The 12,647-nt window shown below is 47.9% G+C and overlaps 1 protein-coding gene across 4 annotated transcripts; it reads left to right on the top strand.

The window, feature by feature from the left end:
* Positions 1-11,480, top strand: alp3 (alkaline phosphatase 3). 4 transcript variants are annotated; one of them, XM_064302254.1, is made up of 13 exons: positions 1-69; positions 1,079-1,162; positions 2,893-3,008; positions 4,951-5,067; positions 5,234-5,349; positions 6,128-6,302; positions 7,134-7,306; positions 7,760-7,900; positions 7,980-8,049; positions 8,367-8,501; positions 9,167-9,358; positions 10,330-10,446; positions 10,970-11,480. In XM_064302254.1, exons 3-13 carry the CDS (start codon positions 2,939-2,941, stop codon positions 11,275-11,277), a joined length of 1,614 nt encoding a protein of 537 aa, XP_064158324.1. In that variant the 5' UTR covers positions 1-69; positions 1,079-1,162; positions 2,893-2,938; the 3' UTR covers positions 11,278-11,480. The 4 variants fall into 4 exon arrangements, with proteins under 4 accessions (XP_064158324.1, XP_064158326.1, XP_064158323.1 ...); XM_064302253.1 differs by lacking the exon at positions 1-69 and adding an exon at positions 76-173; XM_064302256.1 differs by lacking the exon at positions 1,079-1,162.
* Positions 11,481-12,647: the final 1,167 nt, after the last annotated feature.

Here is a 12,647-nt window from a genome sequence, read left to right as displayed (position 1 = left end):
CCTGATCCTGGCTGTGACCGGTAGCCAGTGGAGTGACCCCAGCGGAGGAGTGACGTGGGAGAATTTACGGTGAAATTATGAGCATGCGTGTGTTTTGCGTGGAGCGTGTTTTCTGCCTGTGCTTCGGCATATCACACGTCTGTTGCCTACTACTTATGTGCCGGTGCGAAAGGGTGAGTGCACGCTTATGAGTGTCTAAGTGTGTGTGAGGGAGCGTGTGGGAGTTTGAGTATGCATGTGCTTCTGTGGGGGTGGGAGCGAGTGTGTGTTACACAATAGCAGATTAGAGCCCTTTGCAGTGTTGATAGCAATGTGATGAGTACACGCTGTACACAGCCAGCACCCTTGAGCTGCTCTTTAAACTTTATTACTTTACTAATTTATTAGTCATCCATTGGTTCGATTTAGATCCCTGAATTTTCCTATCTGCTGACTCTCATTGGAGAAGCTATTCTGCTTAAGTGTACAACTTAAATCACTAAAGACCAGCCTTTTTCTTCATATTTATACTGATGTCATTGTAATGTTTGTTGTTGTTTACAGTGCTTTGGTTTGTTTATGTATAGCTGCAATGTGTATGTGTTTTCCCTTCCAAGACCACTGCCTTCTCTTCCTCCCTTCATCTTTCTTTCATGCTCTCTCTCCCACCATCTCCTTCTGTCCCCCCGGGAACCGGGCTGCACTAAGGAGAAGTGAGAGCTGTTCTTATTACTCAGGACAGGCCAGGTCACTGTGGAACTGGGCTTTGGTACTGTAGGTTCTGGTGGAGGCACTCCAAGGAAAGAAATACTTTTCTCTTCTTTTAAATTTTCTCTTTATGCTTTATTCCTCATAAACCGAGCAGTACAATAAAACACCAGGCGTTTCGGCTAGAGCCTATTGTACTGCTCAGTTTTTTTACTGAATAAAGCACAAAGAGAAAATTTAAAAGAAGCCAGAAGCGTTTTTTTTCCATGGAATGCCTCCAGCTTTTTATCTTATACTGATTTTTTTTTTTAATTCGCACCCACTTAATTTTGCTAGGTAAATTGTTTATTTATCCGCAGAGGACCGCCTCCCCCTTTTTTGTTTACCGTAGGTTCTGACCCAGCGGGCTAGTGACACCTCTACTCCCCCTGTGAAAGCCACTGAAGGAACAGTGTACTGGATCTGTTCCACTCTGGTGTGTAAAACAGGCGAGAGCTTATGATTTTGTGTGATCAGATTTTGTTACCATATGGAATAACATAAACGAGAGAAATTGGATGCTGGAATTGAAGCAAAAACTATTAGTTTCTTAGAAGGTTTTTAAAAATCACATAAAGCCAGAGAATATTTGAAATTCTGTGTCCAGTTATGTCTGGTCACCACAATATTAAAAAAGGTTTTATCATGAAATGAGAAAGGCAGCAGCTCCTGATCTAATATGAAGACTTCCTAATCTCTTTAGTTTCAGAAATGAGAATAAAGTAGATTTGTCTGAAGCCTAAACCTTGCTGAAGGGATTATGAAGGTGAACACAAGTTATAAAAAGTTTTTGTGGAGAGGTGGACATAAGTCAAAAGGAAACCTGACTCTCATACTATGTAGCATTTCTTCACAAGAGTTATAAATGCTTGGCACACTTTGGAATGGAAAAAGACTTCAGCAGATAAGACAAATCAACACAGTTTGCATTTTAACATACAGTACGACACAACTTGGCACACACTAGGCACACCACCCACAAACCTGTGACACAATGCAACTCAACAATCCACGTCTACTGCCTTAAGCATTATAACCAAACCAGGAAATAGGACTTGCTTAAGGCAGTAGGCGTAGATGTATTTGGCCTTGGCCACAAGCTGCGGAAGGGATATTCCAAGGTCAAACTTTGTTGTTGACACTGTCTGGTCTAATATAATCCTTGCTTCCAGGAAGCAGTGCCACCAGGTGATTCAGTAGAATTTTGTTTGTAGGGTATATATGACCCCTCTTAAAAAATGTATTGTGAAGATTACTGGTAGCAATGCTTTTGTGTCTTTTGTCCAGATGTCACCATTGAGTTGCGGCGTATTCTTGGTGAATACAGGCTCCCTTGGGGTGTTTTAGGATGGTGGGATTGTGGGAGCAGGAGAGAAGTATGGTGGTGTTATTGGGCCTCATCCACAAAACTTTTCTTAAATTATTCTTACTTTTGTTCTTAAAAATTTTTTCATGTGATTAGCATAAGGAAACAGCCATGAACAAATACAGATAAGAAAAAAATTATGAATTCCAAAATGTTCTTGGAAACGTTCTTACAAGGTTTATGATCAAATGTCATCGTACACATATTTAGTGAACGAGGCCCATTGTTTTCCCTTGTGTTTTTATTTCTGCATTTTTAAAGGATATTCCTTATTTCTTCCCTTTTTTAAATTTGTATTTTACCCTGCCTCCCCTGCTATAATAAACAAAAATACTGTACACCTTCACACACAAAACTGTACACCTTTGCTCACAACACCATACACCTCCATACATAACACTGTGCTCCCCAGCACACAGGTCATCTGCAGCCTACTATGTGTAACCTGTTGTTAAATGTGTATTGTGATGGAGAGGGCTTGGCTGGGACTAGGTTTGTAAATAGAAGTTAGCCAGTTCATTTCCTTAGCGGTTTGCAAATGTGGCCTTTCACAAGGCCCTGAAATGATAAACATAGCTATGAATAATGTGTTGGCTTGGATAAGGGAAACTGGCAGGTAAATAATGATTGCACATAATAAATAATGTGTGTGAAGTCTATAGCATAAGCAGTTGTCTCCCACATGATGAGATATGGCCGACGTCGTTATCGGTTTCTTTTTACGATGCCTCCACAAGTAGCTGATTGGCAGGTGGTACGGTGTGGTGACCTGACTGGAGGGTTATATTCCTCTGTCCCAGGACCTGCGGTCAAACTACAGGCCTATCCCAGCTTTCAAGCATCGCCATGGAGACTCTGCGTCTATCTGCCGTGTGGTTATGCCTGCTGGTTGGCGTGTGTCATGCTGCGGCCCCAGGTAAGAGAGCCGTCAGTCACCATGGTAACCCATTCCGATGTTGAGGGGCCCTGTACACCTGAGCTGGTCTGCAGTCACTGGGCTCACCAACAGACGCCCTTCACTCTGCTCTGTCAACTTTGGACTTATCCTGACAGCAGGAAACTTTTACTTCCGCTTCACTACTTGAAGCTTTCTGCTTTGTGACCTGCTTTCTGACCTTTTCTATTATTGTTAAATATGTCTCTGCACACACATGCACACACACAGTGCCACTGGATCAGTAACAAAAACGCACATTTACTGCTTTGTTTGTTACGGGAGCGCGTAAGTTTGACGTGCTTACTATGAACATGCCATTTTAAGGTAAAGTGAAGGCTGGGCTAAGGCAGAGCGTCGTCTCTTTTCTATGAAGGACACTGTTGCTAAATCAGGAATTGGTTCGTGTTTGTGTCAGCCGTATTGGGGAACCTAGCCCCGGCTGCATTAATGGGTTGGTTTTGCAATTTTAAAAACCCAGCTACTACTGTAAAAATGGCGGCTTCTTTAGTTTAGAACATGTTATGGGCAAAGAGGATCATCATAATAATGAGAATAATAAAAGCCATGCTTTGAGCATGTCACTGCCATTCTCTCGAATTATTCCCAAGCTGTAAACTCGCTTGACTCTTGAGATCAGCACGCACCCTGAAACTGAAGTTCAGTTTTGACAGTCTGTGTCCTTGCTGCAGAAGTTAAAATGATGCCTAGAACAATACGCAACAGAGACAGTTTCGCATTGTTTGCAGCAGTATTTCATGATATCTGGAAGAAGCAAAGCCGTGTCCGCCCATGCACAAGCTGCACCTTCCTGCAGTCTGATCCCCTTTCTGCTAAACGGAGGCTCCTGAAATCGCTACCAGCCCAAACCGAATCCCTCTGGGGTCTTTCGCAGGATTCCAGTGTCTGCCGGAGTGGTTCATCGCATTTTCCCACCGCGGACATTTCTCTACAGCTAAAGCACTGTCTTACAGACTAAAATAAATTGCACAAGAACATTTTTCATTTTTCAAACTTGACAGACTAAAAGGTAGAGGACAGTTCCATCGAAAAGTGAAACTTGAGTTCTGATAAAAGATGATTCTGGGAACCCAAGAAACCGCTGAAAGCCTCGGCACGTGGTGTTCCACATGTCTCTTATATCTGCCTAATGAACTCTCATGGATCATTTAGAGAGGCATTGATAACCATGTGCTCCTGCATAGTGCCTGTGTGCATGTGTCCTTCTCTTTCAGTGAATAGAGAACATGTTACGACCCCAGTGTTTATGTAAGAGCGCATTTGCATCCTGCTGCGTTAGCCTTTTCAGCGTTCGTGTTTTTCTGTGGGATTCACACGGCTGTCAGTACTCTTCCCAGAGACATTTGGCCTCTTTCATGATGTTTTATAACCACGCGTCATGTCCAATGATATACCTCTGGAGCCTTAAAGACATACTTATTAATGAGACATTTTGCAGCACGTGCATATTTTTTCACATTGATTTGGAGTGTGTGTGTGTGTGTGTGTGTTTTATGTGTATTTGATGAAAATGAAAAGGTTGGTGAGAGACAGTGGGACACATGGAAATGTCATTTACTGTAGATACTGTCCTAATGGCTTGCTGATCAGCTTGAGCTTTTATGTGCTCTGAGCACAAAGCCACTGCGGAACCTGTGGAGTGAGCGTGAGCGCGTGCGGTCCCCACGAGAACGGTCTGTGACACAGCCTGATCCAATCCAGCTCAGCCTGGTCTGAGAGAGTGATGCCGCGTGAAAGAGGCGTCTCCAGAGCAACACTCTGGGCTGCCGTGGCGACCGGCTTAAAACACGTTACACAACGTGTGCAGATGTAGATCCAGGCAAAAAAGATTTCCAGAGATGTTTGGGGGGAGGGTGTCAATTCTCTAGAAGTCAACCATGTGTGGCATTTTTTCTCGTCACAGCAGAGGAAGAGAACCCAGAGTTCTGGAGGAAACAGGCCCAGCAAGTTCTTCATTCAGCCCTCAACCGAGAGCTGAACACCAAAGTGGCGAAGAACATCGTGCTCTTCCTGGGTGATGGTAAGACGTATAGCGGCAAACAATGTTCACTTGGCAAGATCACATATCACTTTGCTGGGGCAAGTGTAGGACTGAGCATATCCTGTCCCTGCTGCTTCTGTCAGGAGAATTACGCCACAGTCAGCCTGTGTCCTTCCATTACCAGCATGCTCTGTTCATTCTGCAGGGATGGGCATCACCACCATGACTGCAGCCCGCATCCTCAAGGGTCAACTGCAAAACCGGACAGGAGAGGAGACGGTCATGACCATGGATACATTCCCCCATGTGGGCCTGGTCAAGGTAACACACACACACATGAACATGCGCACACACACACGCACGCACAAACATGCACACACACACATGCCACACTGCACACACACACACACACACACAACATGCACACACACACATAGGCGCAAGTGCACACACACACGCACACACATACATGCACACGCATACACACATGCACATAAATATACATGCACATGCACATAGACAATCCCACACACACCTACCCTTCATTTTCACTGACCTCATGTGGGTATTGTGAATGGAGCACATACATGCAAACAAGCTTTAGCATAGACTCTGTGATGGCTTGAAATGGCTGGTAATGTATCCATCACACTAAGACAGAGATGTACTTCAGCCTTGCTACGCACTACTGCTTTAGAGGGGTATCTCTAAGTGTGTTTATCCTCCCCCAGGGAGGTCTGCTAAGCACAGATGAAAGAATGAGGATGGAAGAAAAGAGCAACAACTATATCCCGTCCCCCTTTATCTTTCTTTGTTCCCCCCATTAGTTCCCTCTCTCCCTGTTTTTCCATGTTTTTGCGAGTGAGTCACAGGCTTGAAGACTTTAAAAAGGGCTGAGTTTCAGGCAGAGAAGATGATAAGTGTGTGTGTGTGTGTGTGTGTGTCTGTTTACCCACAGCAGTAAACAAAACAGCCTTTTTCATTAGACCAGCTGTAGCTGCACTGTTTAATCTGTAGCTCAGGGCTAACAGGTATAGTTAGTGGCTGTGGCTGCATTTCTCCTGTAGACCCCTGTAATCTGCCACGCTCCCTCCTGCAGGTGTACTGTGTAGACTTCCAGATTCCAGACAGCGCAGCCACAGCCACAGCGTACCTGTGTGGCGTCAAGTCCAACCTGAACACAGTTGGGGTGAACGCGGCCGCGCGCAACGGGGTGTGTCGTACGCAGAAGGGCAACGAGGTCACCTCCATCCTCAAGTGGGCCAAAGATGCAGGTGAGGAGAGGAGTCGGGTGCAGTTTGGAGAGCAGGGCGTGGGAAAGGGGCGTCCGGTTACTGGATGCAAATAGCAACCAAACAGGAAGTCACTGGCGCCGCCGGACAGACCCGCAGCTGGCTCGCTGGTGCTGCGCCCTGCCATCCTGTTATTCCGTGGAGATCAGGCAAACATTATCTCGAGGCTATCGCCTCCCCATGTTATCAGCTGCTCTAACCAGGCGTCTCCGGTGGCCTTGCACCCCGGACATGATGGTGCGGAGTTACACATCAGCCACGCTCACCTGCTGCTGTTCCCATCGGAGGAAACTACAGTCCTGCCAAACGCAAACTCGCTTACGTACCGGGGGACGGGGCTCGAAGGAGCGGGCATGCTGGGGGCGCTCGCCGGCTCGGGGAAAGGTGGGGGGGAGCAGTGTGGGACGCGTGGATGTGGGAGAGCGCATTAACGGCGGGTGGGGACGGGGGGGGGGGGGGAGAGGGGAGACCTCACCATCTCTGTTCTCACAAGCCTCGCTGTGCAGACGGGTAATGGAACATGCAGCTTGAGACGTGCTGTGCCTTTCTGTACCTGTTCTAAATCGCTCGGAGCAGATAATCATTGTCTTTATTTAGCCTAATTCACATCGCTGGCTCTGAGCTGCTGAGCCTGCGGGGCTGTGGCCCTTCAGGACTAGGGCTGCAAAGGTCTCGCACCGTATCTATGGTCTATATTATCCCTACATACGCTAATTGTAAAAATGAGCGTTATTAGCCCTGGCCAGGAAGGTGGGGTTTGTGATTTCTTTTCTGTAGCCTCGTAACCTGCCCTCTGGTGTGCACGTCCAACAGGGAAGTCGGTGGGCATCGTCACGACGACCCGGGTGCAGCACGCCACTCCGGCGGCGTCCTACGCCCACAGCGCCAGCCGGAAGTGGTACTCTGACGCGGACATGCCCGCGGCCGCCAAGCGGGAGGGCTGCACCGACATCGCCTCTCAGCTGCTCAACAACACGGACATCGACGTGAGCGCCTCCGCTCGAATCATCGCCTCTGATACCTTCAAAACCTCTCAGATACCTTTCAAACCTCTCAGATACCTTTAAACCGCCATCTCCCATAACTTTAAAACCTCTCAGATAACTTTAAAACCTCCCAGATACCTTTAAAACCTCTCAGATACCTTTAAAACTTCCATCTCATATACCTGTAAAACCCGTCATCAGCCCATCACAATATTCTGTCATAATGATGCTAATCCTGTTATTCTCTGCAATTAAGTTTTTAACTTATATTTATATATTATATTATTATGTTATGTGTGTGTGTTTGTATGCGTGTGTGTCTGTCTGTGTGTGTGTGTGTGTGTGTGCGTGTGTTTGTGAGTAAGTCTGTTTGTGCCCGTGTGTGTGTCCGTTTGTGTGATATGTATGTTTTTGTGTATTCGTATGTAAATATGCCCATATGTGTTTCTGTAGGTGATCATTGGAGGGGGGAGGAAGTACATGACGCCCAAGGGCACGAGGGACCCTGAATACCCAAAGGACCTTACCGCGGTGGGCCGAAGGACCGACGGGCGGAACCTGATCTCGGAGTGGCTGAAGATGAAAGAGGGGAAGGTAAAGAGAGACGGACCCGCTCTCTCTCAGCCCAGCCCAGCCTGATGTCTGAATGCTCACCCTGGCCTTTTCTGTTCAGGTTGCGCGGTACGTTTGGAACCGCACTGATTTCGACGCTGTTGACCCTGCAACCACAGATTACCTCATGGGTGAGTGGCATTCCCACAACAATCCGCATACAATCCGGAATGGTGTTCAGCCCGTTCATATTCCCTAATGACGACCGTTCATATTCCCTCTGCCTCCAAGTGATAAAATCACTTTCTTTCCTCCATCTGTGTGACTTTCTTGACCTTACAAAGACGTTGCGTAAATACATACTCATCTCACAGATACATAAATGCACACACATACATGCATGTGTATATGCATACACTCACTCACACACACACATGCACACACACAGTCATGCATGCACACGTTTATGCATTTATGTTGTCCTGACTGTTGCTACCTGTGCACGCAGCCTTGTTCGAACCTGGCGACATGCGCTTTGAGGTGGAGAGGGACCCTGCAATGGACCCCTCCATCACCGAGACCACAGAAAAAGCCATCCAAATTCTGCAGAAAAACCCCAAGGGATTCTTCCTGCTGGTGGAAGGTAACCATGGGCACAGCCAGCCACCGTGTCGATCAAACACTCAGCCAATCGGTCAAATCCACAACCACACCCCGTGCTCACAGATCCCCCTCCCCCCAGTCAGACAAATAATTGAGAAACAGTACAGAATGTTCCTTTTTCTGTATGGCATAATAAACGACTGGGTGCAGGTCAGTTGTATGAGGAGATCCTACGTCACTGTCAGGCCTGTGGCCTCAATCTGTAACATGTGCACTGGGGCTTCACTGTTGAAACTTCACAATGGCTTAATAAAATACATAGACTTTAAATAGCCCACAACATATGGTGACACAATGCCCAGCTCCTGAAGTGCAGCATCCCTGCAGATCTAATTTCAACCTAATGCGTAATTTATGCAGTCCTTAGTGCAGCAGGAAGCTCGTTTCAGCGCTTTAATTAACAGAGATGGATTGCATTTGGATGGAAACGATGGTCTGTCAAAGTTTCAATGGACTGTAATTGGCTGCAAACCATGATGATAAGCATGTCCACAGATCATGATCTGATGCAGCCTGTGCAGTCGGCATGCTCACTGACTGTGCTAGGCTGTGCACCATGGGAACGGTGTATCCGGGGACCGTTGCTTGCGGGGAACTGTGCGGTCGGCTGACGCGAGTGTCTCCTCTCCCCCCGCCGCGGCTCAGGCGGGCGAATCGATCAGGGGCACCATGCCAGCCGGGCGTCCATGGCGCTGCAGGAGGCGGTAGCGCTGGACACCGCCGTGGCGCGCGCGCTGGAACTGACGCGCGAGGACGACACACTCACCCTGGTCACCGCCGACCACTCCCACTCCCTCTCCTTCAACGGCTACCCGTTCCGAGGGAACAGCATCCTGGGTAGGCAGCGACCTTCGGCCGTGCGTGGGAAACTGATTTCTCTCTCCGTAATCATCATCATCATCATCATTCTCTATCATGGCCCCCATTCACATCCGCAATAAGAACACCGAACCCTGTCCACCTGCACACTCTCAGAGCTCCTGGCACATGTCCTGGTTCTCCTGCATGTGCCTCCCACCCCCCTCTCCAGACCCCCCCTCCCCTCTCCACCCCCACACCCCCCCCCACCCCCCCATCCCTCCCACGGCCGCACTCCGCTCTGTGACAGCTGAGACCTAATCAGGGCGTGAGTGCTCGCCTGGGTCCTGGAGCTCTGTTTGTGATATGTCAACAGCAGCTTGACATTTCCGCTGCCCCCGCCGTCGTTTTAAAAACAAACAGCTCAGAGGGCTCTTCTCCGGCGCCCCCCGCTGGCTCCTCGCTGGGCACGAGTGCCAGGATTTATTCAGTCCTCTTATGGGGAGCACTGCCCTCCTCAGGGGGGCACAAACACTCACCTCACACTCACGCGCTGCACTGATGCACTGTCGCTGCTCGGCTGTTCTGCTCACTTGTGCGGTGGCCTTACACACGATGAAGGCATGCCTGGGAGTTTATTCACCAATGTGTGTCTAAATCTGTGCCTGAGGATACCGGATAGTGTGTGTGAGTGCGTGTGCACATGTGTATGTGTGTGTGTGTTTTTTTGTTGATATGATAATAATAATAATAATAAGCTTTATTTATATAGCACCTTTCATACATAAAATGTAGCTCAAAGTGCTTTACATTCAGCATCAAAGCAATTACAAAGAATTGAAAAGACAAAAATACAGAAATACAGAAATAAAATTTTACAAATAAAATTAAATGCAGACCATGATGTGCATGTGCATGTGCCTGTGTTAGTGTTTATGCAAGGACAAAAGTCTGATTTTAAAAAATGGTGAGCACTGCCTTTCCTGAGAAACTGTCTTTTTCTTCCACAGGAAAATCTCCGCTGTTTGGGACCGACAACATGCCCTACACAACACTGATGTATGGAAATGGACCAGGACACAAAATTGTCAACAACACGCGACCCAACATCAGCAAGGTTAACACAGGTGAAACTGAGAGGCCTCCTTTGTATTGATAACCCCACCCTCCCCACCCCATATGACCCTGGGACTCCTCCCAATTGGAATATACTGCATGTGCACGTGGACCACACCCATGTTTAACATAAATACTGACCCTCTTTCATGGGTCACACATACCCATAATTCCCGGCTGTTGAACCACACAGGCCTCACCCTCCAAATCTATTTCTCTTCTTTCAATTAAATGAATAGGAAACAGGCATGAATTGTATAACTCCCATCTGTGACCCCTGCCTCATCTCTCCTTCTTTTCCTCTTTCACTTCTGTTGATCTCTCTCATCCTCTCTCTTCCTCTATTATTCTCCTGTTCATCTCCTTCCCTCTGCTGTCTCTTCCTGTACCCACCCCCTTCCCCTCTTCCTCTCCTTCTTGCCTCCTCCCTCTTCTCTCCCCCCTCTCTCTCTCCCTCTGCTCTCCCCCCTCTCTCTCTCTCTCCCCCTCTCTCTCTCTCACTCTCCCTCTCCCCCCCCTCTCTCTCTCTCTCAGGCTCTAAGGACTACGTGCAGCAGGCGGCCGCCCCGCTGGCGAAGGAGACGCACGGAGGGGAGGACGTGGCCGTCATGGCGCGAGGCCCCATGTCTCACCTGTTCCACGGGATTCAGGAGCAGAGCTACATCCCCTACGCGCTGGCCTACGCGGCCTGCATCGGGCAGGACCAGAGCCACTGCCTGTTCCAGCAGCCCTCCCAGCCCACGCCCACCGCGACCACCCCAAAGAGCTCCGCCCCCGCCACGCCCTCCGCTCACCTGGCTGCTGTTCTCCTGAGTGCCCTGCTGGCTGCCTCACTGCACTGAGACACAGCGGAACACGGAGGGGGACACGTTCTTCCACTGGCACCTGTGGATCTCGCAAAGCACTGAACTCTGAACACTTCTGTTTTAAAAATTTCAGATTAAAAGCTGTTAAATAGGAAATTTAGTAATAAACATTATAATAAGTTTTATAAATCATTTTGTTGAAACATGTTTTTTTAATAAACCCAGGAGATCTCTCTGTTGACTGGACTAAGTGAATTCCCTTGCACCTTTTCTGCAGTGACAGTGTTACAGCAGGTGTGTCTGTGTTTGAGGAAGGGGCTGGGTGCCCTGTGTGCTCGCTCTCTGTGACGTATGTGTGTGCGGCTCACCCCTTGGCGGAGGTACGCACTGCACATGGTGTTGTTTCCTGAGAAGGAGAGATCTTCTGACTGAAGAGATTCTAATGATTGCACCCCTCTTAGCTGCCCTTACGCCTGGATGCTGTCCCAAGCCATTCTATTCATGAGGTTATATTAGTGCAGCAAGCCATGGCATTCATCAACCAGGCTCATATCAGATACCTCCAGAGACTTCAGTTTACAGAGCATACAAGGTAAGAGCATAGTTTCATCACGCCATCAGCACAAGGATACAGGCTGGAGAAATCACAGCCAACTTCTGCAGACCTGAGACATTATATATCACACTTTGTCTCCTCATTATTGCCACCTTGGGTCCCTTCACCATCGTGGAGCCTGCTGTGCTCCAAGGAGAAAGTAATGGGCAAACAGAAACACAACATTGGACCCAGTCTGACCACCTTTGTTCTTTGTGTTTGTTGGCCATTCGTACTCATTGCAGCTCCGCACATCTCCTCGTGGAAGAGGAAACAGCGCGGGGTGTGACACCATGTTTGCAGAGGAAGGACAGAAAGTACGAATGGGAATCACGGGATTCAATCCAGCATTACACGGTAGCCTATCGAAAACCCAATGGCACGCGTAAGCTTTAATGTATTGTCCTTTCTTCCGCCTCAAACCCCAAGATGGACCAAGGCTTCTATCTCGAGCTCGCACGTAATGTCTATTCCTGTAGAGCCTGCTTGTAGAAAAAGTTTTATTTATTTATTTATGTACTCCATGCTCGCATGCTAACCGCTACTCTGTTTGATCTCCCATTCTCACAGTCCGCATCGTAATTGACAATAGGAGGCGGCCGCCTTTTTACGATTTGAGTTTTTACACGCAGCCTAATGCTATGATTACGTTAACGCTACCACACTGTTTAAACATTGATTATTCGTATCCTCTCTTTCAGAGTCTGTTTGAAATTAAGGCCATTCGAGTTGTTTCTGAGTTGTTTTAGGAATTTATTCTATTATTATATCGTATTATATACCGCCGGTGTGGCTTATGAAGCTTAGTAAT

The sequence above is a fragment of the Anguilla rostrata genome, chromosome 12, assembly GCF_018555375.3.
Source record: "Anguilla rostrata isolate EN2019 chromosome 12, ASM1855537v3, whole genome shotgun sequence".
In the NCBI taxonomy this organism is placed as follows: domain Eukaryota; kingdom Metazoa; phylum Chordata; class Actinopteri; order Anguilliformes; family Anguillidae; genus Anguilla; species Anguilla rostrata.
The sequence above is the reverse complement of the archived record's forward strand: the minus strand, read 5'-3'. Positions and strand labels throughout refer to the sequence as shown.

Bases quoted from the DNA above. Each gene is read 5' to 3' on its own strand.
- alp3 (XM_064302256.1), top strand. From the start codon at position 2,939: ATGGAGACTCTGCGTCTATCTGCCGTGTGGTTATGCCTGCTGGTTGGC. The intron at 8,050-8,366 runs GTGAGTGGCATT...CTGTGCACGCAG, and splicing joins AACCACAGATTACCTCATGG to CCTTGTTCGAACCTGGCGAC. The intron at 10,447-10,969 runs GTGAAACTGAGA...TCTCTCTCTCAG, and splicing joins CATCAGCAAGGTTAACACAG to GCTCTAAGGACTACGTGCAG.